Source organism: Dendropsophus ebraccatus, chromosome 4 (genome assembly GCF_027789765.1).
Source record: "Dendropsophus ebraccatus isolate aDenEbr1 chromosome 4, aDenEbr1.pat, whole genome shotgun sequence".
Lineage (NCBI taxonomy): Eukaryota > Metazoa > Chordata > Amphibia > Anura > Hylidae > Dendropsophus > Dendropsophus ebraccatus.
In genome coordinates this window covers 155,528,632-155,550,396 of record NC_091457.1, presented here as the reverse complement: position 1 = coordinate 155,550,396, position 21,765 = coordinate 155,528,632, and the positions used below count along the sequence as shown (strand labels likewise).

Here is a 21,765-nt window from a genome sequence, read left to right as displayed (position 1 = left end):
CTGCTCTGCAATGGATGGTGAAGGTAGGGGACAATGGCCGCAGGCTAAAAAGAATCCCAGCTGCATGCCCTGGGGTTCTGTTTGGCGACCATCCTTCCAAACAAAAACTTTCCTAGACCATGCTTTTGGGCCTTATATTTAGCAATTTAGCAAAACCTGTACTAGGTCTTATTTTCGGGAAACAGGGTATATGTACTGCATATACTCTACTTTATATACTGGATATAATCTGTACTGTATATACTGCATATACTCTGTACTGTATGTACGGGATATACTCTACTTTATATACTGGATATAATCTGTACTGTATGTATTGCATATACTCTGTTGTTTATGTACCGTATATACTGCATTTACTCTACTGTATATACTCTGTACTGTATGTACCATATATATACTCTGTACTGTATATACTGTATATCCTGCATATACTCTGTACTGTATATCCTGCATATACTCTGCACTGTATATCCTGCATTTACTCTGTACTGTATATCCTGCATATACTCTGTACTGTATATCCTGCATATACTCTGTACTGCATATACTGCATATACTCTGTACTGTATATACTGCATATACTCTGTACTGTATGTACGGGATATACTCTATACTGTATGCACTGTATACACTCTGTACTGTATGCACTGTATACACTCTGTACTGTATGTACCATACGTAAATACTCTGTACTGTATATCCTGCATATACTCTGTACTGTATGCACTGTATACACTCTATACTGTATGCACTGTATACACTCTGTACTGTATGCACGGGATATACTCTATACAGTATGCACGGGATATACTCTATACTGTATGCACGGGGTATACTCTATACTGTATGCACGGGATATACTCTATACTGTATGCACTGTATACACTCTGTACTGTATGCACGGGATATACTCTATACTGTATGCACGGGATATACTCTATACTGTATGCACGGGATATACTCTATACTGAAATGTACGGGGTATACTCTATACTGTATGCACGGGATATACTCTATACTGTATGCACGGGATATACTCTATACTGTATGCACGGGATATACTCTATACTGTATGCACGGGATATACTCTATACTGAAATGTACGGGGTATACTCTATACTGTATGCGCGGGATATACTCTATACTGAAATGTACGGGGTATACTCTATACTGTATGCACGGGATATACTCTATACTGTATGCACGGGATATACTCTATACTGTATGCACGGGATATACTCTATACTGTATGCACGGGATATACTCTATACTGTATGCACGGGATATACTCTATACTGTATGCACGGGGTATACTCTATACTGTATGCACGGGATATACTCTATACTGTATGCACGGGGTATACTCTATACTGTATGCACGGGATATACTCTATACTGTATGCACGGGGTATACTCTATACTGTATGAACGGGATATACTCTATACTGTATGCACTGTATACACTCTGTACTGTATGCACGGGATATACTCTATACTGTATGCACGGGATATACTCTATACTGTATGCACGGGGTATACTTTATACTGTTGCATATTTTAATATTCTCCCAATTTCAGACAAGAAAGTAAAGATTCTACAGTGCTCTTCCCATCATTATGTAACTACAACTGTCTATAACTTGGCACCGACATGGATGGCAACAAACGGGTCTTCAGCTAAATTGCTGATCCGAAAACTAGCTGAACCGTTGTCGCTCACGTTGATCTCAATGCCAGTACAACGCGTTTCTTCTTTTTGCCCTGAGATGACATCACAGTAGGTGCCAGCGGGAAGCCCTGTGTTCAAGGTGACATCCATACCCCTAAAAAACAATATGCCGCAGGTTATATAGGACTTTATAATAACTTGACTATTGACTATTATAAACCGAACCTTTAATTAACTCTTTTTCAGCCAGGCCATTCTTCTAGGAGGTCCCTACAGTGTTGAGTGTGTGGGACATTAGTGGAGCATCCCAAGGTTAAATAGATGACAGTGACAGATAACACTGACATTGTGCATATATGGTATCTGTTCAATGGATATGTTTTTTACAGGATCCTGTTGGATGGAAGCCTTTGGCTATGTTTGGCATGTACACACTAAAACATAGGGTGAAAACACAACGAGCCTCATTTACTAACAATGCGTCACCTTTAAGCTGTTATGCTGTCGTTTGCCTGTACTATATAAGGCTATGTTCACACACAGTATGTCGCTCAGTATTGTGGTCTTCATATTGCAACCAAAACCAGGAGTGGATTGAAAACACAAAAAGGCTATGGTCACACACAATGTTGAAATTTAGTGGATGGCCGCAATTTAATGGCAAATAATTAGCGTTATTTTAAAACCTCGGCCGTTGTTGTGAAATTAAGGCCATTATTTGTCATAAAATGATGGCCATCCACTAAATTTCAACGCTGTGTGAACATAGCCTTTATGTGTTTTCAATCCACTCCTGGTTTTGGTTGCAATATGAGGACCAAAATACTGAGCAAAAATACTGTGTGTAAACCCATCCTAAGGCCATGTTCACACCTGGTATAACACCGGCCGGGTCACAGAATGGCCAGTGTTACTGAAGATCATCCTGGCCAGTACTGCAGTACCGGCCAGATGATCTTCATTTCTGCTGAATTCGGATGCGGGTATGCGGCTAGAGCCGCACGCTCCATTGTTTGAACTGACAGGTTCTCTGTGGCTACTATTTAATGAATAGCGGCCACAGAAAACTGACAAGTCAGTCTTTCGTGTGGCCGGATGAAATCCTGGCCTGAGCATATATTAAGATATACGCTCTGGACGGAATTCCATTCATTCAAATACAATGTATGTTTAGCATAAATCACAGCCGTTGTTGAAAATTGCAACAACGGCCGTAATTTATATAAACATATGTTGTGTACAGCCAAGGCCAGGAATGGATTTGAAGAGAGGAGATATCTCAGTCTTTTATGACCTGTTCTCTGTTCATAGTCTGTTTCTGGCTTTGGCTGAAAAATTCTGTCAGATAATCTGTTGGTGTAATAGAGCCCTTAGTAAATTTGTTGGTTGTTGCAGGTTGTAAAGTGAATGTACCATCAGTTCCTGAGCGCCATCCAGACCTGAAGCACTGGGGGCAGGCCTGCTTCCCCCCAGTTTGGCGATATCCCCTCCCCTTTATAACACAGCTCCATTGATTCGGGGTGGCGGGCCTGCCCCCAGTGCTCTGGGTCAGGATGGCGCTCGGGAAAAAAAACAACGCCGAGTGCAGGAATTGGGCAGCATCCCTGCACCAGCGCCGATCAATTATTATTAAAAAAAAAAAGAAGCAATGTTTAATGTACCTGATGGTACAATATATTAAGTGGCCCTATAAGTCAATGTATTGACAAGGGAAAAACGAAGCCAAGGTATCCATCCACATACAGCTGTTTCGAAGTGTTGCCCCTCATCAGTGTGGACCAGGATTCTGGCTAGGTGGGAGTAATGCCTAGTAGAGCCATACGGGAAACATAGGATTTCACTGTATTGGATGCTTTAACTAGCAGCCGACAGTGTTATCTTTGGCTGGTCTCCCTGAGATCAGTGATCTGTCTCTCTTATGGCTCTACTAGGCATTGCTCCCACCTAGCCAGAATCCTGCTACACACTGATGAGGGGCAACACCCTGAAACAGCTGTATGTGGATGGATACCTAGCCTTGGTTTTTCCCTTGTCATAACATTGACTTATAGGGCTACCTAATATGGTGGTTTTGGTGGTTTCCCTACAGGAGCCACCCCCTTGGCTGGGTCCTTCCCGGAGGGATATCTGGCTAGTCCTGTGTTTCAAGACGCTTAAGGCTCCACAGGTTCTTTTTTGCATATTCCAATAGCAGTGGACGTATTAAAGAAGCACACTGGAGGGAGGGAAAAAACAGATGGCAGTAATCACTTACGCTTCTTCATTATTAAAGACAATGAACCCTTTGTCTCCCCGTCCAAAAGCAATTTGGTTTCCTCCATTGTCCCACCAGTTAGTCAAAGGTTGAAAATTCACCGTATTACGGAAAATAACCATATTCCTTTAAAATAAATAAATAAATAATTAATTAAATAGAAATCATTGCATGCCATATTATAGAGCACAGATATCTGTCTCGTGTATCATAGACGTGTAAGCTAAAGGCGTCTATAGGGCACACTACCAAGCGTGTAAAGTTAGCATGTAATTACTCACTTAATCTGCCGCCACCTGTGCTCACAGACCCAATCGTCGCCACACGTGGAGTCTGCATTTATAGGCACATGTTTGATTGATCCATCAGGATTCATTGGTGGTCCTATCCAGTTATAGATATCCTACAGACAAGACGATAGGACCGGTAAGCTAGGAGAAGTAGTGAAGTATTGCAATATTTTCTCAACTGAGAGCAAAGGTGTAAGGTAGCAGTAGGCTCCTGGATGTTATAGGCAAGACGAGGAATCAGGTTGTTGACTTGCAGTAAGGTGGAAGTAGCAGGGCAACTAATGCAAGAGGTCTTTCATTTAAAGGGAACCAATCAGCTTAATCGGGCTGATATGGTTTCCTGAAACCCCGGTATACAGCTCCTGCAGCAGCTGCGGCTGTAGCAGGAGCTGTATACCCGTAAAAAAGCACTTTAATCCCCCGGGCGCGTGACAGGCAGCAGTGGGGAGGTAGTCATCTGGGCACTCCGAGGGATGATTGACAAGCAGAGAGACCTGTAACGGACCTCTCTGCCTGTCATTCATCCCCTGCGCTGACAGGCAGAACTCGGCGACCAGACACGGGCGGGGAACTCGGCGACCAGACTCGCTGTCACACTCCCGGGGGATTGAAGTGCTTTTTTTCGGGTATACAGCGGCACGTACCGACCACGGCTGCTGCAGGAGCTATATACAGCGGTTCAGGGAACCATATAAGCCCGATTGGGCTTATTGGTTCCCTTTAATTTAAAGTGGGCCAGTCATAAAAAACAAAACAAAAAAAAAAGATATGATTGGACAGGGAGTCACTACTGAGATCCTCATCAATCAGGAGAACAAGGGGGAGCAGCATGTGCTAGTGCCCTTCACTTTCCCGCCATCATTCATCCCTGTGTAGGCGGCTCCATAGAGTTATAAAGGAGCGGCCTGGATGGAGATTATTGTGAGGCAGGGAGAAAAATGCTCAACCATGCGTCTTCCCTCCTGGCTTGTTCTCCTGATTGTGGGAGTCTCAGCAGTAAGGATCCTATTAGCCCGATCATAAACGGAAAATTAGCGCCAATCTTCTAGATCGGAGCTCGTTTACTGAGCAATTGGACAGGCCAACTATCGGGCAGCAAGGGCAGCACGGACATCATTAGCAATGTCCATGCAGCCCTTGCCTTTAGTATAAAATAATAAAGTAATAACTCACCTTACCACGTTCCCAGGTGTCCTTAGGCCTTCTCCGATGTCCTCAGAGACCTTCCCGATGACGGCAGCTCTGGCTTCTCTGCACTGACAGGCCGCCAGACACTCAGCCAATCACAGGCTGTCTCGGCCAGTGATTGGCTGAGCGGCTGGCGGCCTGTCTTGGCCTGTGATTGGTTGAGCGGCTGGCGGCCTGTTAGTGTAGAGAAGGCAGAGCTGCAGACATCAGGAAGGTCTCTGAGGACATCGGAGAAGGCCCAAGGACACCTGGGAACGTGGTAAGGTGAGTTACTATTTTATCATTTTATACTACAATCATCAGCCATCAGCCACGCGTAGCTATTCAATGATCGTTTCTTCGGCTGATCATTCTCTCTATTACACGGTACAATAAACGTTCGGCCAACTATCGCTCCTTGTAATAGGGTCCTAAGACTCCAAACTTTACACAGGCATAGTGACATGTCAACTGTGTTTTTTTTTGTTTTTGTTTTTTACATTGCCCATTATATTATCAACTTCTTGTCTAGTTTATGGCTGGACAATTAATATCTGACCAGATTCCATTCCCTCCAATGGGGAAATTATTTTAATTTTACCACCATGATTTTAAAGGCCATAAAATTAAGCAAGGTGTCACTTTTTTTTCAACTGTATTTTGTCACATAACCTGGGATATATTTCAGTCCATAAACGACCACAAAAACACCCTATTTAAAAAAAAAAAAAAGCTTTTATTTAAAGAAAAATTACGTTTTTAAGACCTAAAGTATAACTTTAAAAAATCTTATGCCTGTAACTTTAAAATTAATAGGCTCCAGCACCAAGAATGCTCAATCCTTCTGTCTCCTAACATCTGCCAATAGGGGGGAGTCAGGAAGCCAATATAAGATTGTTGGCCTTTTCTGCCGAAGAAAATAGGTTCAACCAACAAGTCACCCTGCTCCCTTCACTCTTACTAGCCTCCCCGTCCCCTTTCTCACATATACACAGTTCTTTTTCTCCTCCTCCTCTGCATACTCTGTAGGACCTGTGGTGACATCATAGTCACATGTCTAAGGTCCAGCAGAGTCTACAACATTGCTGAATGGCCTCCCGCCTGCATTTTGGCCCTGATTTGTGCAAAATATTAGCAGGTAGACCATTCAGCACAGAAAGTATATGAGAGGATGAGAGGTTTAAATGGCCATTGGCCCTGGGTGGCCGTCCAAAATGAACATAATATGAGCCATCTCTTCAGCCACCATATGTCTAATGTGTATGACTAGCTTTGTAGGTGCGCCAAGGCAAACTAACATTAAATTACATAAGGGAAATAAGAAAAACGGTCTACCTCTCCATCCACAAAAGTTCTTGGCCAACTATAACTGGACATGACACGGGTAAGTCCATAGGGATGCGCCAACATAAATCCGACTGCCATTTTGTAGGACCTGCAAATATTAAAATAACAAATGTAATCACCGTTATGTATTCAAACAATAGGTAAGAAGACGTATCTGGCTCAAGTTTATTCCTACCGGGCCTCGAAGAAGGTGAGGATAGATGATCCTCCAGCCCCATGTCCCCTCTGGTTATCATGGTTGTCAGTGAACGCTAAGGCTCTATAATGAGGGATAAGGCCCCATTCTTCTCCCCAGTTTCTAGAAGATAAATCATTGTTACGTAAATTTCCTAGGTACTAGAGATGAGCGAACTTAACCTGCCGAACCCAGATTCGTTTTGAACTTTTAAAAAAATTCTGTTCGCTACCGAACCGAACTTCAGAGGGCTTCGGCAACATGGCGGCACTCGGCCTTTAGAAACTGCATTAAAACAGCTAAAAACCTGCAGGCGTTTAGGTTTATTAATTCGACTTGTTAAAGTTCAGTTCAGCACGAACACAAAATTTACATGAAACTTCGGCGAACCTGCCAAACCGAACTTTTGAAAAGTTCGCCCATCTCCACTCGGTACTATATTATTTTAGGGTATATATTTGAGCCTTACTTCAGATCGGCCATCTTCTTCCCCTCCAGTTTTCGGATGACAGCTCCCAGGTCGACTCCGTACTTAAACTCTGTTACAAATCCGACATCCAAATACTGATCTGCTGAGACCTTTTCCCCACCCAGATCGATGACCTGTCGGAGAAACGAGTATGGCGTTGCTACAGTCTATAGGTTGTAGGGTTTCACTGTGCACTAGAAATACAAGTTGCTAGCACTGTATAATGTATGTGTCAATGTAAGAAATCAAAGGAGGAACATTTAAAGGGATTTTCAAGTCTTCAAAAGTGATAGACTATCTTTAGGATAAGGCTGGCCATACTGACCATACACATGGAGTAAGCCACTTATCTCCCCATACCCAGCCATACAAATTAAATGGTCAACAGATCCCGCCAAGACACTTACTTAAAGAGATTCTGTCAGTAGGTTAATGCCGTCCTATCTAAGGGTAACATAAACTAGTGACAGAGAAGCTGAACAGAATGATGTATTACTTATATTGTTCTGTGCAGCTGATCCAGAGATATCCTCCTGAATAACATGGACAATAAGTAGTCCTCTACATTATGTGCATGAGCTCAGTAGTCCTGGATATTCATGAGAAGCAGAAAACTCCGCCCTCCAGCTGCTGATTGGTAGTTATCTATCTATGATGTGTATAGGCAGCCACTGTCAATCAGCTGGTAAGTTTCCTACCTTCATCTTCAGTGCAATTTCAAGATATTAGTAGTTCATTACATAGGCTAGTCTGGCGTTTTGGTGCACTGGGGGCAGGGCTACAAGCCTCAGTGTACTGATCCAGCCCACTTGGCCTGCCCCTTCTAATGAATAGAGAAGAGCATAGCCCCAATATTTTTTAGAAGGGGTGGAGTGGCCGCAGCAGATGACTGTAGCCCCCTTCCCTCCAGTGCACCAAGACACCTCATTAGCATATAAAATTAAATACTAAAAACGGTGCTGAGGATCAAGGTAAGTAAATTATCTTCATACTCAGTGCCCTGTGCGCTATACGGACATCTTAGCAGGTTAAATACTTGTTACCTGCTGATAATTTCAAGCCCCATGGACATAGACACAATGGCCTGGAGCTGACCCTATTCACTTTTATGGCAGATGTTACTAGGCATGCTCTGTGACCAGTGCATATGTCATTCCACACGGGGAAAGAGGCTGGGGTTAGATATTGGGTATTGTCTTTTTGATTGATTGACATTATTGATTGACGTTATTTTATAAGAACTTACCTCTTGGTAAATGAAAGGTCTGGCCCCGCTCGGAAACCACTGAGTGTTCAGGTTATGTAATTGTTGAGAAATAGCCTTTAAATCTCCCGGCCACATGTGCTTAGAGGCATCATATCTGAAACCAGCAACACCAATATCGATGAGGTGGTTCATATATTCAGCAATCTTCCCGCGCACATAGTCCTTGCCTGTTGCCAGATCCAGGAGATTTTCAAGACGGCAATCTCTGACCTTTAGATATATATAAAAGAAAAAAAAAAAAATGAAAAGCTGAACTCCTAAACCATAACGGGCTCATATATTTGTGATAATACAATCTATTCATTCATTTACTGCATAGTTATTTAAAGGGGTATTCCACTCCTTACCTCCTGGAGACTAAAAATTAATTCCAAATTTGTTATTATGTTTTTAGTCTCCTTCCCCCAGTTATGAGCTGCTGCTTTCTGCTGAAGACACAGAAAACTGTGTGTGAGCTGTTCTCTCCCTGTCCACTGTGTTCCCTACTCCTTTCCGAGACGGCTCATGTAAACAGCAACCCTGGCCGACTGTATCTGCACTCTGTAATGACGGGAGGTCAAGCTGCTGGTGACCTCACTGTGATTAACCCTCCCAGCATTACAGAGTGCAGAGACAGCCTAACAAGGACTATGTTTACATGAGCCATGCCAGATAGTAGGAAGGGGTTCAGAGCTAAGACAGAGTGAACAGCTCACGTGCAGTTTTATGTTTCTTCAGCAGAAAGTAGCAGCTCAGAACTTGGGGAAGAAGACTGAAAAGATAATAAGTATAGGACAAATTATTAGTCTTCAGGAGGGAAGGGTGATTCAACATGTATTTTACCGAGCGGAGTACCCCTTTATTAGCACACTCTACTACTGCACTGCAACATTTGTTGTTCCTCAAGTTGTTACGATTAAAACGATATATAACATGTATAACTTATATTGTATCTGATGGCCTGTAAAAAATTCAAACCATTGTTAACAAATATACGTCACTTAAAACCGCTCCTTTGGTCTATGGGGCTGTGTGAGGTGTCAGTTTTTGCGCCATGACATGTTCTTTCTATCGATACCTTGATTGCGCATATGCGACTTTTTGATCGCTTTTTATTACAATTTTTCTGGATTTGATGCGACCAAAAATGCGCAATTTTGCACTTTGGGATTTTTTTGCTCTTACGCCGTTTACCGTGCGAGATCAGGAATGTGATTAATTAATAGTTTGGGCGATTACGCACGCGGCGATAGCAAACATGTTTATTTATTTATTTATTTGTTTACTTTTATTTAAAACCTGGGAAAAGGGGGGTGATTCAGACTTTTATTAGGGGAGGGGGCTTTTTACTATTAACAACACTTTTTTTTTTTTTTTTACACTTATACTAGAAGCCCCTCTGGGGGACTTCTAGTATATACACTGTGATCTCTCATTGAGATCTCTGCAGCATAGATATGCTGCAGAGATCCATGAGATCGGCACTCGTTTGCTTTCGGCTGCTGCAGCCGGAAACAAACGAGTGCCGAGCCGAGGACGGCGCCATCTTGGACGCGTCCCCGGCCGGCATCAGTATCAGAGATCGCTCCTGCGGGACAACGTCCCGGAGGAGCGATCTCCCCACTATACCACCACCGATCATATGTAGCCGGTAATCGGAGGCAGCTGTAATCTTTGACAGCTGCCTCCGATTACCTGATTAGCGGGCACGGCGTTCGGACCGTGCCCGCTAATAGCCGCGATCCCGAGCTACATGAGGCACCCGGGATCGTGGCGGTTCAGAGCGCGGCCGCCGCGCGGCCCCGCTCTGAACGCGGGGAGGCGGCCCTGGACGTAAGGGTACGTCCAGGGTTGCCTAAGGGTCGCCAAAGGGAATGTGTCACCTAAATTTTCTGCTACTGATCAGCATCAGATATAAAAACTTGTTCTTTATTCTAATCTGTTTTTATTTTTTGACAGTAATTTATTTGATTTAACTTTTTGTACATTGTTATAGAGGCGGCCATCTTGTTTGAGCTGTTCTTAACAGCATTTAGTGACATGTTTTACAGCAAGACTCATGGACATAGACGTCAATAGACAGACTCTGTCCCCTTGAGATGAATGTGAAACATTACTGATCAAGCTGGCGCTGTGATCTTTGAAGAGATCATTCTACAGGGAGCTGCTATTGTCACCTCTATCTACTGGTGTCACATGACGCTGCAATGCTGTTCAGATCACTTTACAGCAGCCCCCTCTTATCACCGCAGACAAAACAAGAAGTCTGAGCTTAGTTTTAGCCCCAGTGGTGAGAATGAAAACTGCAAGATCTCAGGATTATTTTATCATATAGATAGAAAAATGGAAAATTAGAAAATAATCACCAAAAATTCTTCTAAAATATGTTTAACATAAAAAAAAAATATTTATACAATAAATCATTTTCTGATGACACATTCCCTTTAAGTCCCCGCACTCAGACTCTAACCGATCCTGAGAATGGGGCAAAGTTGTACCTGGAATAATTGGCAAGCACCATACCTACCCCAACCCGTGCTCCATTCCTTTTCTATGGGGCAGTCAAACATCTTTGAGAGCTGGATGAATGGAGCACTGGCCGTGCACACCATTCGTTCTGGGGAGAGGGGGGGGGGGGGGTTCTATCTACGGATGGATTACCTACATAGGGAATAATCCCATAAACAAAGACACAATGCACTGACATTTGCCCTATTCACTTTGAGGCTATGTTCACACAACATATTTTTTTTATGAAAACAATGGCCGTCATAGAGAAATGTGTTGCATTGAAGTTGATGCGGCCGTGGAAATAATTGACATGTTAAATATTTACGTCAGTTGTGCATTGATTTCAATGCAATTTTCAATTGAACAACAGATGTTGTTTATGAGTGGCAAACAACGGCCGTTCAGTAGGTGATGCAGTGATTGTCCTAAAAAACTACTTTTAAACTTGCAGTCCTGTGTCGAATTGGTGTGGCTTAGAGTACCTATTCCCTAGGATTGCAACGTCCATCCGTCCCTCCTCCCTGCCCTCTTCACCATTAGCCATACCCCTAGAACAATTTCTGCTATTCATCACCTGTGTGAACACTGCACATGTGCTGGATCGTTAAGGCACCTGTGCAGTGTTCAGACAGGTGAGGAATAGGAAAAATCCTACCCAGGGGCATTGCTAATGATGAGGAGGGTGGGGAGGAGGGACAGAGAGTCGGTGCAGGCCTTGGGCACAGACAATCTAGGCCACGCCAATTTGACACAGGGCTGCAAGTCTAAAAGTTGTTTTTTAGGACAATGACTGCATCACCTGCCGAACGGACCCCAGAACAGATCTTGGATTAAAAGCAGCTATCTGATGGTACAAGTGGTTTGGGGGGGGTCAGATTGTGGGTACAGAGTCGCTTTAAGGGGGAGTTTTCTAAATACACTCTGTGACCACCTCCCATGGAAACGGACCCTTTCTATCTTTTGAGCTGAGTACTGTACCTCCTTCTCGTCTTCATAGTTCTCGATTGCACCATGTTCATTCTTACACTTTCCATCATTGAAGTCCCGATAAGAGTACGGCACAGCTGGGAAGTCTTTGGTTTCGGCATTGTATGGGCTGCCACATGTGGTTTCTTTCCCATAACCTGAGCCGCACATATGGTTTATAACGGCATCGGCGTACACAAAGACCTGCAACATACAGCGGTTACTATTAAAGGAGTAGTCCGAGCAAACCAATTTTTTTTAGCAAGTGCCGGAAAGGGAGAGGATAAAAGAAATAACATGCTCCCCGCATACCGCCGCTCTCGTCCCTGGGTCCCCGGCCGCTTCCTGGTCTGAGCCAGGGCGTGGCGTGTGAGGTCCGTTCAGCCAGTTAACGGCCATAGCGAGGTCATGACCCAGGTCCCAGCTTAGACCAGGAAGCGGCCGTGGACCCAGGGACCAGATCGGTGGTATGCAGCAAGCAGCGCTGGAGCGGGGGAGGTAAGAGCATGTTATTTCTTTTACCCTCCCTCTCCCCAGAACTATTTTCAGGCAAGATTACTATCTAAACAGACTAATTTATAGCATTTAAAGGGGTTGTTCACTTATTATTTTTTCTTTCAAATCAACTTGGGTCAAAAAGATATATAGATTTGTGATTTGATTCTATTAAAAACTGACACATTGCTCTCTGCTGCCACCTCTGTCCATGTCAGGAACTGTCCAGAGCAGGAGCAAATTCCGATAAAAAAAAAAAATCGCTCCAGCTCTCCAGACTGGAAAGAATACACCACTTCCTGCAGGACATACAGCACCTGATAAGTACTGGAAGACTGGAGATTTTTTAATAGAAGTAAATTACAAATCTCTGGCTTTCCTGGTAATATCTTGGGAATATAATGTTGCAGCACCAAAAAAAAGAATGCTCATTATTGGTAACATTAGATTAAAGGGGTACTCCGGTATCAGAAAACAGTATTTAAATAAAACTATCACCTCTATATATATATATATATATATATATATATATATATATATATATATATATATATGTAACTTATTAATATAGTGTTATCATTGATGCTTTTGCCTACAATATCCCTGACAGGGAGTCATGTAGTTCTTTAATATTCAGTGTGGTATTGTCTTTATGTCTTTATCCTGAGACAACACACGATAATGATCATTTTGTGCAGATCAAAGAAACGAGAAGGCTCATACCCCAACATTGTTACATCTGGTCACCATGTCCCGGAATTGTTGTTCATCCCCGGAGCGGGTGCAGATCTTATAGCTGATTGGCTGGTAACGCTCCCACCATGGTCTGGATGGGTCAGTGATGACGACATTCTCATTAGGAGGGGAAATCTGGAATAAAATAGGGTTGCTGATTACTTCCACTAAATAGTATATAGACAAGTCAGTCACATAGGTCCATACTTGTCTCTTGCTGAGTGAATGGCTTTTATATGATTATTTCCCATATCCCATAAATAAGATATAAGTGTAAAATCAAGGCCCAGTAAACTGACCAACATGACCTCCATAATCTTAAGAGTAGGGCCACCATATCATCACACCAGCAGGGGGCAGTGTGTCCTCTACATATCATCCTATTAGCAGGAGGGAGTGTGTCCTCTACATAATCACACCAGCAGGAGGCAGCGTGTCCTCCCCATATTATCATATTAGCCTGGGGCAGTGTGTCCTCCCCATATTATCATATTAGCCTGGGGCAGTGTGTCCTCCCCACATCATCACACCAACAGGGGGCAGTGTGTCCTCCTCACATCACCACACCAGCAGCGGGTAGTGTATCCCCCACATAATCACACCAGCAGGGGCAATGTGTCCTCCTCACATCATCACACCAACAGGGGGCAGTGTGTCCTCCTCACATCACCACACCAGCAGCGGGTAGTGTATCCCCCACATAATCACACCAGCAGGGGCAATGTGTCCTCCCCACATCATCACACCAACAGGGGGCAGTGTGTCCTCCACACATCATCACACCAGCAGGAGGCAGTGTGTCCTCCTCACATCATCACACCAACAGGGGACAGTATGTCCTCCACACATCATCACACCAGCAGGGAGGAGTGTATCCCCACATATTATCACATCAACAGAGGGCAGTGTGTCCTCCACATCATTACACCAACAGAGGGCAGTGTCCTTCCCCCCACTCATTACATCAAAAGAGGGCAGTCCCCACACACACAAATCGTCACACAAGCAAAGGGCAGCATGTCCTTCCCACATCATTACACTAGCGGGGGGGGGGGGGGGGGGGGGGGGGGGGGGGGGGGTTTGGGGGGCTTTGTGTGTCCTCCCCATATCATCACACCAGCGGGAGGCAGTGTATCTTACCCACATCATCACACCAGCAGGGGTCAGTGTGTCCTCCACATATCATTACACTAACAGAGGGCAGTGTGTCCTCCCCACATCATCACACCAGCAGGGGTCAGTGCGTCCTCCACATATCATTACACTAACAGAGGGCAGTGTGTCCTCCCCACATCATCACACCAGCAGGGGGCAGTGTATCCTCCACATCATCACCCCCTCACATCATCATACCAGCAGGGGGCAATGTAATAATAATAATAATAATAATAATAATTATTATTATTATTATTATTATTATTATTATTATTATTATTATGTTATCAACTAACAGTGGCTGAGTTGAGAAAAGATAAAAGATTGTGCAAGTTATTATTTAAGTGTCTCATATAGCCTCATCCTAATACTACTGTATTCATATACAGACATAGTTACAGACCCAGGTCCATCAAATCCAAGCGTATACCTGAGTATTGAAGGGCTAAGAGACTCTCCTTCCCATCCAAAACCTAAATAGATGGGCCATGTCTTTCTTCTGTAGGTCTTATGTACAGATGAGGATCCACAGATATAAAGGGTTTCATACCTGGACACCTGCGAAGCCATTGGGTCCGAGATATCGCTCACATTCTTCCGCAATGTCGTCCCATCGCCATTCAAACAAGTGAACGATAGTGGTTCTTCCCTCCTTGAAGTTGGCGTTGAACTGAGCGGCACAGGCGGTGACCAGCAGCGGGAGTATCAGCAGCTTCATCTTGTGCCGTCCTGTGAGCTCTGACTCGTCTTCTGCTTAGTTATATAGCTGCAAATACTGTAATTGCTGATCCTTGTCTAGGCAGCACCCCGCTGGATGGCGGACAGGGCGTTTATGTTCTCCTAGTATCTTCTTAAATATCTGAACGTGACATGTAAATAGTGTATGTAATAAGACTAATGAAGAAAGAGATATTCATGCAGAGATAGAGTAGGTTTGTGCAAGTTTTCTGAAGATTTAGGGCAGATTTGTCTATTATGTAAAAGCATTTAAAGGGGTATTCCACTCAAACATAAGCTTTGATATGTTGCTGCCCAGTGTGAGACTAACAATTCGCTCCATACTTATTATGATATATTCAGTCTCCTTCCCCCAGTTCTCAGCTGCTGCTTTCTGCTGCAGACACAAAAATCTGTGTGAGAGCTTTCCTCTGTCCCCCTCTTCCTGAGACAGCTGATGTAAACAAGTCCCTGGCAGGCTGAATCTGCAACAGTGTAGCTTATTTGTAATGCTGGGAGGGTTAATCACAGTGAGTTCATTATCAACTTGACCTCAAAATAACCCACCCAGCATTACAAATCAGCTATAATGTTGCAGATACAGCTTGCCAGGGGCTTGTTTACATCAGCTGTCTCAGAAGGGAGAGGGAAAGAGGGGGAGACAGAGAGAAAAGCGCACACACAGATTTTTGTGCTTCAGCAGAAAGCAGCAGCTGAGAACTTGGGGAAGGAGACTGAGTGGATAATAACAAATATGGAAGGAATTGTTAGTCTCACCATGGGCAGCAACTAGAGATGAGCGGACTTTTTGGATTTCTGGTTTGTGAGAACCAGAACAATCGGCGTCGGATTCCCGCTGTCTGCTCGCTCCGTGCAGCGGGTGGATACCTTCTAAGTAACGCCTGGCTGTGGCTGTATCCCAGTTTTCCAGGCGTTCCACCCGCTGCACGGAATTCCGCTAGTTTTGCTCAGTGGGAACGGGGCCTTACAGAGCTCAACAAACTGTGTGGCTGAGCTGTATGAACGATCCCTGGATGACTCCTGTGACCTTTAAATACATAAAATTTGACCATTTACACCAGGAATTGGGAACCTTCGGCCCTCCAGCTGTTGCAAAACTACAATTCCCATCATGCCTGGACAGCCAAAGCTGATTTACACAACGATTTTATGGGTTACACAGAAGATGACAGCAGCCAATGGATAAGTGTTTGCTCATTCGTTTGCTGATCGCTGGCCCCTTTATGCTGGGGTTACACGGAACGATAATTCGCCCAATCGAACGATTAACGATTTTGAAGCAACGAATTTATTTTTATAACGATCAGCATTTAGACGGAGAAAAATCATTAGAAGATTCGTAAGAAAAATCGTTATTGCGATCGTTTTTAATATCGTTTAAGCCCATCTTTCACATAGGGTGAATCTTTGAAAGACTTTTTACACGAAGCGATCTGCGAATATTTAGCGATCAACGGACGGCGATTTGAGAACATTATAAAAGATCAAAATGAATGATTTTTCGCTCATCGTCTGTGTTGACACCGAACGATTATCACTCAAATGCGTTATAGCGAAAATTCGAACGGTAATCGTTCCATGTAAACGCAGCATTATGCTGCGTTTACACGAAACGGTAATTGGCCCGATCGTATGATTAACGATGTCGGAGTAACAATTTTTTTTTAAATGGTCAGCGTTTAGATGGTACGATATATCGTACGGAAAATTCGTTTTGCGATCACTTAAGCCTATCTCGCTCATAGGAAAAATCGGTGAACGACTGTTTACACGGAACGATATGCAAATTTTTTTAGAACATGTTGTAAGATCAAAATGAACGATTTCTCGTTCGATCGTTTGCAGCGTTTACTACGTTCGAATTCAATCGTTATCGTGCGAATTCGCGTGTAAACGCAGCATTACACAGGCTGATAATTGTCAATGAGCACAGGGGCCTTAGCACAGTATTGCAGACAGCCTATACTAACATATTCAGTCTCACTATCACATATCCCTAGCCTATATCCTCTCATCTGCCCTGCCCTAGCAGATAAGCGGTAATGTACTTGGGGCACACCTATGACACCAAATGGCTACAGATGTATCAGATCTTTATTTTAGTTTTATATCTCTATATTTTAGTTTTATTTTATATTTGTTAACGAAGAATAAAACCAATGACTGTGTGACCAATATATATATAACATCTATAAAAGCAGAAATAACAATGGATTCTAGTTGGTTTCATAAGGTTTGTTACGTCTCCCATCTTCCAACCTGTCCACCTGGAATCATAATTTGATTTTTTTTTTAAAAGGATTCAACTTCATAATTATTTTCCTAAGATTAACGTATATACGCTCGATCTAGAACACCAGAGCCAGAGGCTTAAAGGGGTTATCCAGCGCTACAAAAACATGGCCACTTTCTTCCAGAGACAGCACCGCTCTGGTCTCCAGTTTGGATGCAGGTTATGTAACTCAGTTTTATTGAAGTGAATGGAACTTAATTGCAAATCACATCTGAACTGGAGACCAGTGTGATGCTGTCTCTGGAAGAAAGCGGCCATGTTTTTGTAGCACTGGATAACTCCTATAACCCTGTATGGACTGGGCCAATTTTGATATCATCACTCATCGCTTCAGGCTGGGTCCTGCCTGCTCCCCTGGGAGGAGTACCTAGTCCAGTCCTTTCTACAATAGTTACAGTATACATTGCCCACGTGTCCACTCAATCAGTAATCCCAGCTGAAAGTCCAACAGTTGCAAAAATCACACCAGTATATACTGCGCAATTCATTATTTACTGGAAAAAAAATCAGCTTTGCATACAAAAGGTAACATATTCACCCAATAGTGCAATAGTCCTTGCTTTAGGATGCAATCCCAGTGACCTCTGCTGTCTAGTCTTTCACAAGCTTCCAAAAGGGTCGCTCATGGAGGGTGTCAGCACCGGGAAACTTTATAACTTAGAAAAAGGTGGCCCTAAACCAGTATAAACCAGTCTGAGTTTGGCCTCAGGCCACTGAATATATCTGATAGCCAAGGAGAAGGTTCTGCTTCCTTTCCGAAGAGATGGGTGAAGTCTTCGAGAAGCGTTATGCAGGTTCCAGTATGCCGCCTCTGACAGCCAACTCCGGCACTTCCAAAAATCATGGGAACAAAGTCATGATTGTTCCAGTCTATGCTGCGAGGATATGTTCTACTTTCTTTAACTTTTTTCTTCAAGCCTAACTAATGATGAGATAGGAAATGGATTTCTGATTTATCAGAGTTCAACCTTTAGGGTGCGTTCACACGTACAGGATCCGCAGCAGATTGGGTGGTGCAGATTTGATGCTGTGTTCAGTCATTTAGATGAAATCTGCTGCGAATCTTCTGCAGAAAAACCGCTGCGGATCCGGTACGTGTGAACATACCCTTAAGGCCTTATTCACATGTTCAGCGTTTTCCCGATCCAAATTAAAGGCGTGTGGTGTCCCGCCACGGTTGTTGTATATGCACCCCAGTAAGTCGTTCACTCAGGTTAAAGAAGTGGGAAATGAAGTGCCTTGTTTTCCCCACTAGGTGTCAGCACTGTCTTTGTGTACACAGCTGAAGAGTAATAGGTTAACGGTTTTGTGTCATGTGTTTCTTTGCTAAAAAGTCGCAGGGGCTCTTTCTTTGTGCCTTATCCTGTCTAGTCTCTCTCTCTCTCACCCCCACTCAGCCCCACCACTCACAGGAGGGTTTAGATATAGCCCCTGTAGAAGCAGTTAACCTGGTGGAGGAAGTGCATTCAGTCTCTAGTCAGTTTCCAAAGAGAGAGGACACACAGAGACACAGTTCCTGTGGAAGTTAATCCAGAGCCTGGCTTTGGCCAGGACCCCTGACAGGGACAGAGATGGTAACAGAGACTTTCTGTTAGCAAGCAACCGCTACAGTTATCCAGGGCTAAGCTAACCTTAAGGGAGAGAAGCCACCTAGGATCGCAATAGCCCACTCAAGGAACCTCTCAAAAACGTGCAGGGCAGACTCCTGATACAAGAGGAGCTGACCCCAGTATGACAAAGCTACCAGAATAGGTCACAGAATAGGTCCTACTGTGCAGCGCAAGACAACCGGGTAATCTTGGAAGTCTGCTACACCCAGATAACTGATGACTGGGGCTCGTGCTACCCACCTAGGACGGGATCTATGCAACTAGGGGGCAGAAGGTGGTTAGACTATAGTCTATAAGTGAGTACGAGTATCACTTATCTTCTCCTTATCTACACCTTAGTTCCAGCAGAGCACAGACTCTACACTAGGCACGGCTCCTCTGGCAACTCCTCTCCTCTTCCTTCTCTTCACAATAGCACATACTTCTCAAAGTACTGGTCTTATTCTACTATCAGCACCCACGTTTGACAAGATTTACACTATCTGTATTGAGTGTACTGTTCACCTGCAACGTTATTCAGTAAAGTGTTCTATTTTTGTACAAAAAGCACGGGACTCTGTGTTATCTGCTTGCACCTGCACCCACACACACACCACTGTCTACCTTGGGTTATATTTCCCCTCTCGGTGGGTGGCGTTACCGACATCCTAGGTGGGTCTATAACCACACCAGGTTGCCTAGTGACTGGTTTGCTTTGATTTGATCCACGATTGGCAAAGACGTCACTGATGTGACATCTGTGACGGCTGTAAAAAACAAACAAACACGGATCCCATAAATGTCTATTGGCTAATGGATCAAAGCGCGGATATAGAGAAAGGCTCCTCGGTGTCCTTCTAGCTTTTGCCTGCTCTTCACAGCTGCCGTCAGCACTTCTGGGCCAGTCTCCAAAACGACAGGCCGCTCAGCCAATTACTGGCAAAAGCAGGACAGCGCCACAGCCAGTGATTGGCTGAGCCCGGCCCAGAAGTACCAGCAGCGGCTGCAAGAAACTCGAAGAAGCTAGGAGAACACCGGGAAGCCTGGACAGGTAAGTATAATGTTTATTATTTTCTTTTCATATTCCTCAGGTATCGATGCTCTGCTGGCGGATGATGATTTTTTAAGCTAGTTTAAATGACAATGATCAGCTGATGATAATTTCTTTGGCTGATCATTGTCTTTACTACACTGGGCGATAATCTGCTGAATTTGCCTGATTTGGCAAATTATCACTTCGTGTAAAAGGGCCTTACAGTAAAGAATCCGCATCTGAGCTGATCATGAAACCTTCTTTCCTCTAGACGTAGAGGATGCCCCCGTTATGGTTACAGACCTAGGAGTAAAAAGATCACTGCAAAGATCTCTGTACTGTCCATTCATATATTTGTACATTGTAATCAGATCGTCCCTAAGACCCCTAAACTAAATAATCCCAATCTTGATAACCTGTCTCTCGCCCCTCTCTGCACCCGTTCCAGTTCAGCTGTGTCCTTCTTATATACAGGTGCCCGCTGCTGTACACAGTATATACCATGTGTGGTCTGACCAGTGATTTATAAAGATGCAAAACTATGTTCTCATATTTAGAATGGGATGTATCCCATTATTTTATTAGCCTTGGCAGCTGCTGCCTGGCACTGATCACTAAAGTTGAGTTTACTGTCCACCGATAGCACAAGTCCTTTTTCAGAATCGGTTTTACCCAGTGTTTTATTATTTAGCACATAACTGTACTTATTATTTTTATGGCTCAGATGCATAACCTTATATTTATCCACATTAAACTTCATTTGCCATTCCTCTGCCCAAGCCTCCAGCTTCTCCAAATCCCTCTGTAATATGATATTATCCTCCTCTGTGGTGATTACTTTAACCAGTTAAGTGTCATCTGCAAAAATGGAGATTATACTCTGTAGCCCCTCAACAAGATCAATAATAAAAATATTAAAAAGAAGTGGACCCACCACTGACCCCTGTGGTACCCCACTAGTAACTTTGACCCAATCAGAGTATGTTTCAATCCATCAATGACCACCCTCTGTTTACTATCACTAAACCAGTTATTCATCCATTTACATATATCACAATACTATATTAAAAGACAGGACAATGTGGCATAAATGAGGACTCGTCCTTAGTGAGTACCTGGGCCTAGCCGATAAAAGAAGGAACACCCTGTTAATAATAAACCCCTAGCAAAACTTTCCAGAGACATAATAACGTTACGTAACTTGGAATATTTACATTGGAACCCGACAAAGATCAAGAAAATAAACAAGAAAAAACAGTAACAGTACGAACAGTTAAAAGAAAAATACTCCAAAATGCTGTATGTGAATTCAGGTTAAAGCTCCAAACTGATAGAGTTTTAGCCATTGTTGTAAGTCATAAAAAAGGTTACCCCTACAAATCATTGCAAATCCCAGATGTATCCCAGGCTGTGTACACACACTAGGGGAGAGACTCAAAAACAATGGGGGAGATTAATCAAACATGGTGTAAAGTGAAACTGTCTCAGTTGCCCCTAGCAACCAATCAGATTCCACCTTTCATTCCTCACAGACTCTTTGGAAAATGAAAGGTGGAATCTGATTGGTTGCTAGGGGCAACTGAGCCAGTTTCACTTTACACCATGTTTGATAAATCTCCCTCTAAGGGTA

General features: G+C 43.6%; 1 protein-coding gene across 1 annotated transcript; it reads right to left on the bottom strand.

Annotated features, from left to right (window-relative positions):
- Positions 1–1,542: 1,542 nt before the first annotated feature.
- Positions 1,543–15,208, bottom strand: LOC138790077 (pancreatic alpha-amylase-like). Its single transcript, XM_069969012.1, has 10 exons — positions 15,033–15,208; positions 13,316–13,462; positions 12,110–12,301; positions 8,621–8,851; positions 7,375–7,508; positions 6,906–7,028; positions 6,719–6,818; positions 4,208–4,329; positions 3,927–4,052; positions 1,543–1,826 (listed from the first exon to the last, which is right to left on the bottom strand). Exons 1-10 carry the CDS (start codon positions 15,198–15,200, stop codon positions 1,637–1,639), a joined length of 1,533 nt encoding a protein of 510 aa, XP_069825113.1. The 5' UTR covers positions 15,201–15,208; the 3' UTR covers positions 1,543–1,636.
- Positions 15,209–21,765: the final 6,557 nt, after the last annotated feature.

What these genes read in the sequence shown, in the direction of transcription:
- LOC138790077 (XM_069969012.1), bottom strand. Translation starts at nt 15,200, where the DNA reads ATGAAGCTGCTGATACTCCCGCTGCTGGTCACCGCCTGTGCCGCTCAG. An exon ending in ACTATGAAGACGAGAAGGAG is followed by an intron (nt 8,852 to 12,109) that starts GTACAGTACTCA and finishes ATATATCTAAAG; the next exon opens with GTCAGAGATTGCCGTCTTGA. An exon ending in GAACTTTTGTGGATGGAGAG is followed by an intron (nt 4,330 to 6,718) that starts GTAGACCGTTTT and finishes TCTTGTCTGTAG; the next exon opens with GATATCTATAACTGGATAGG.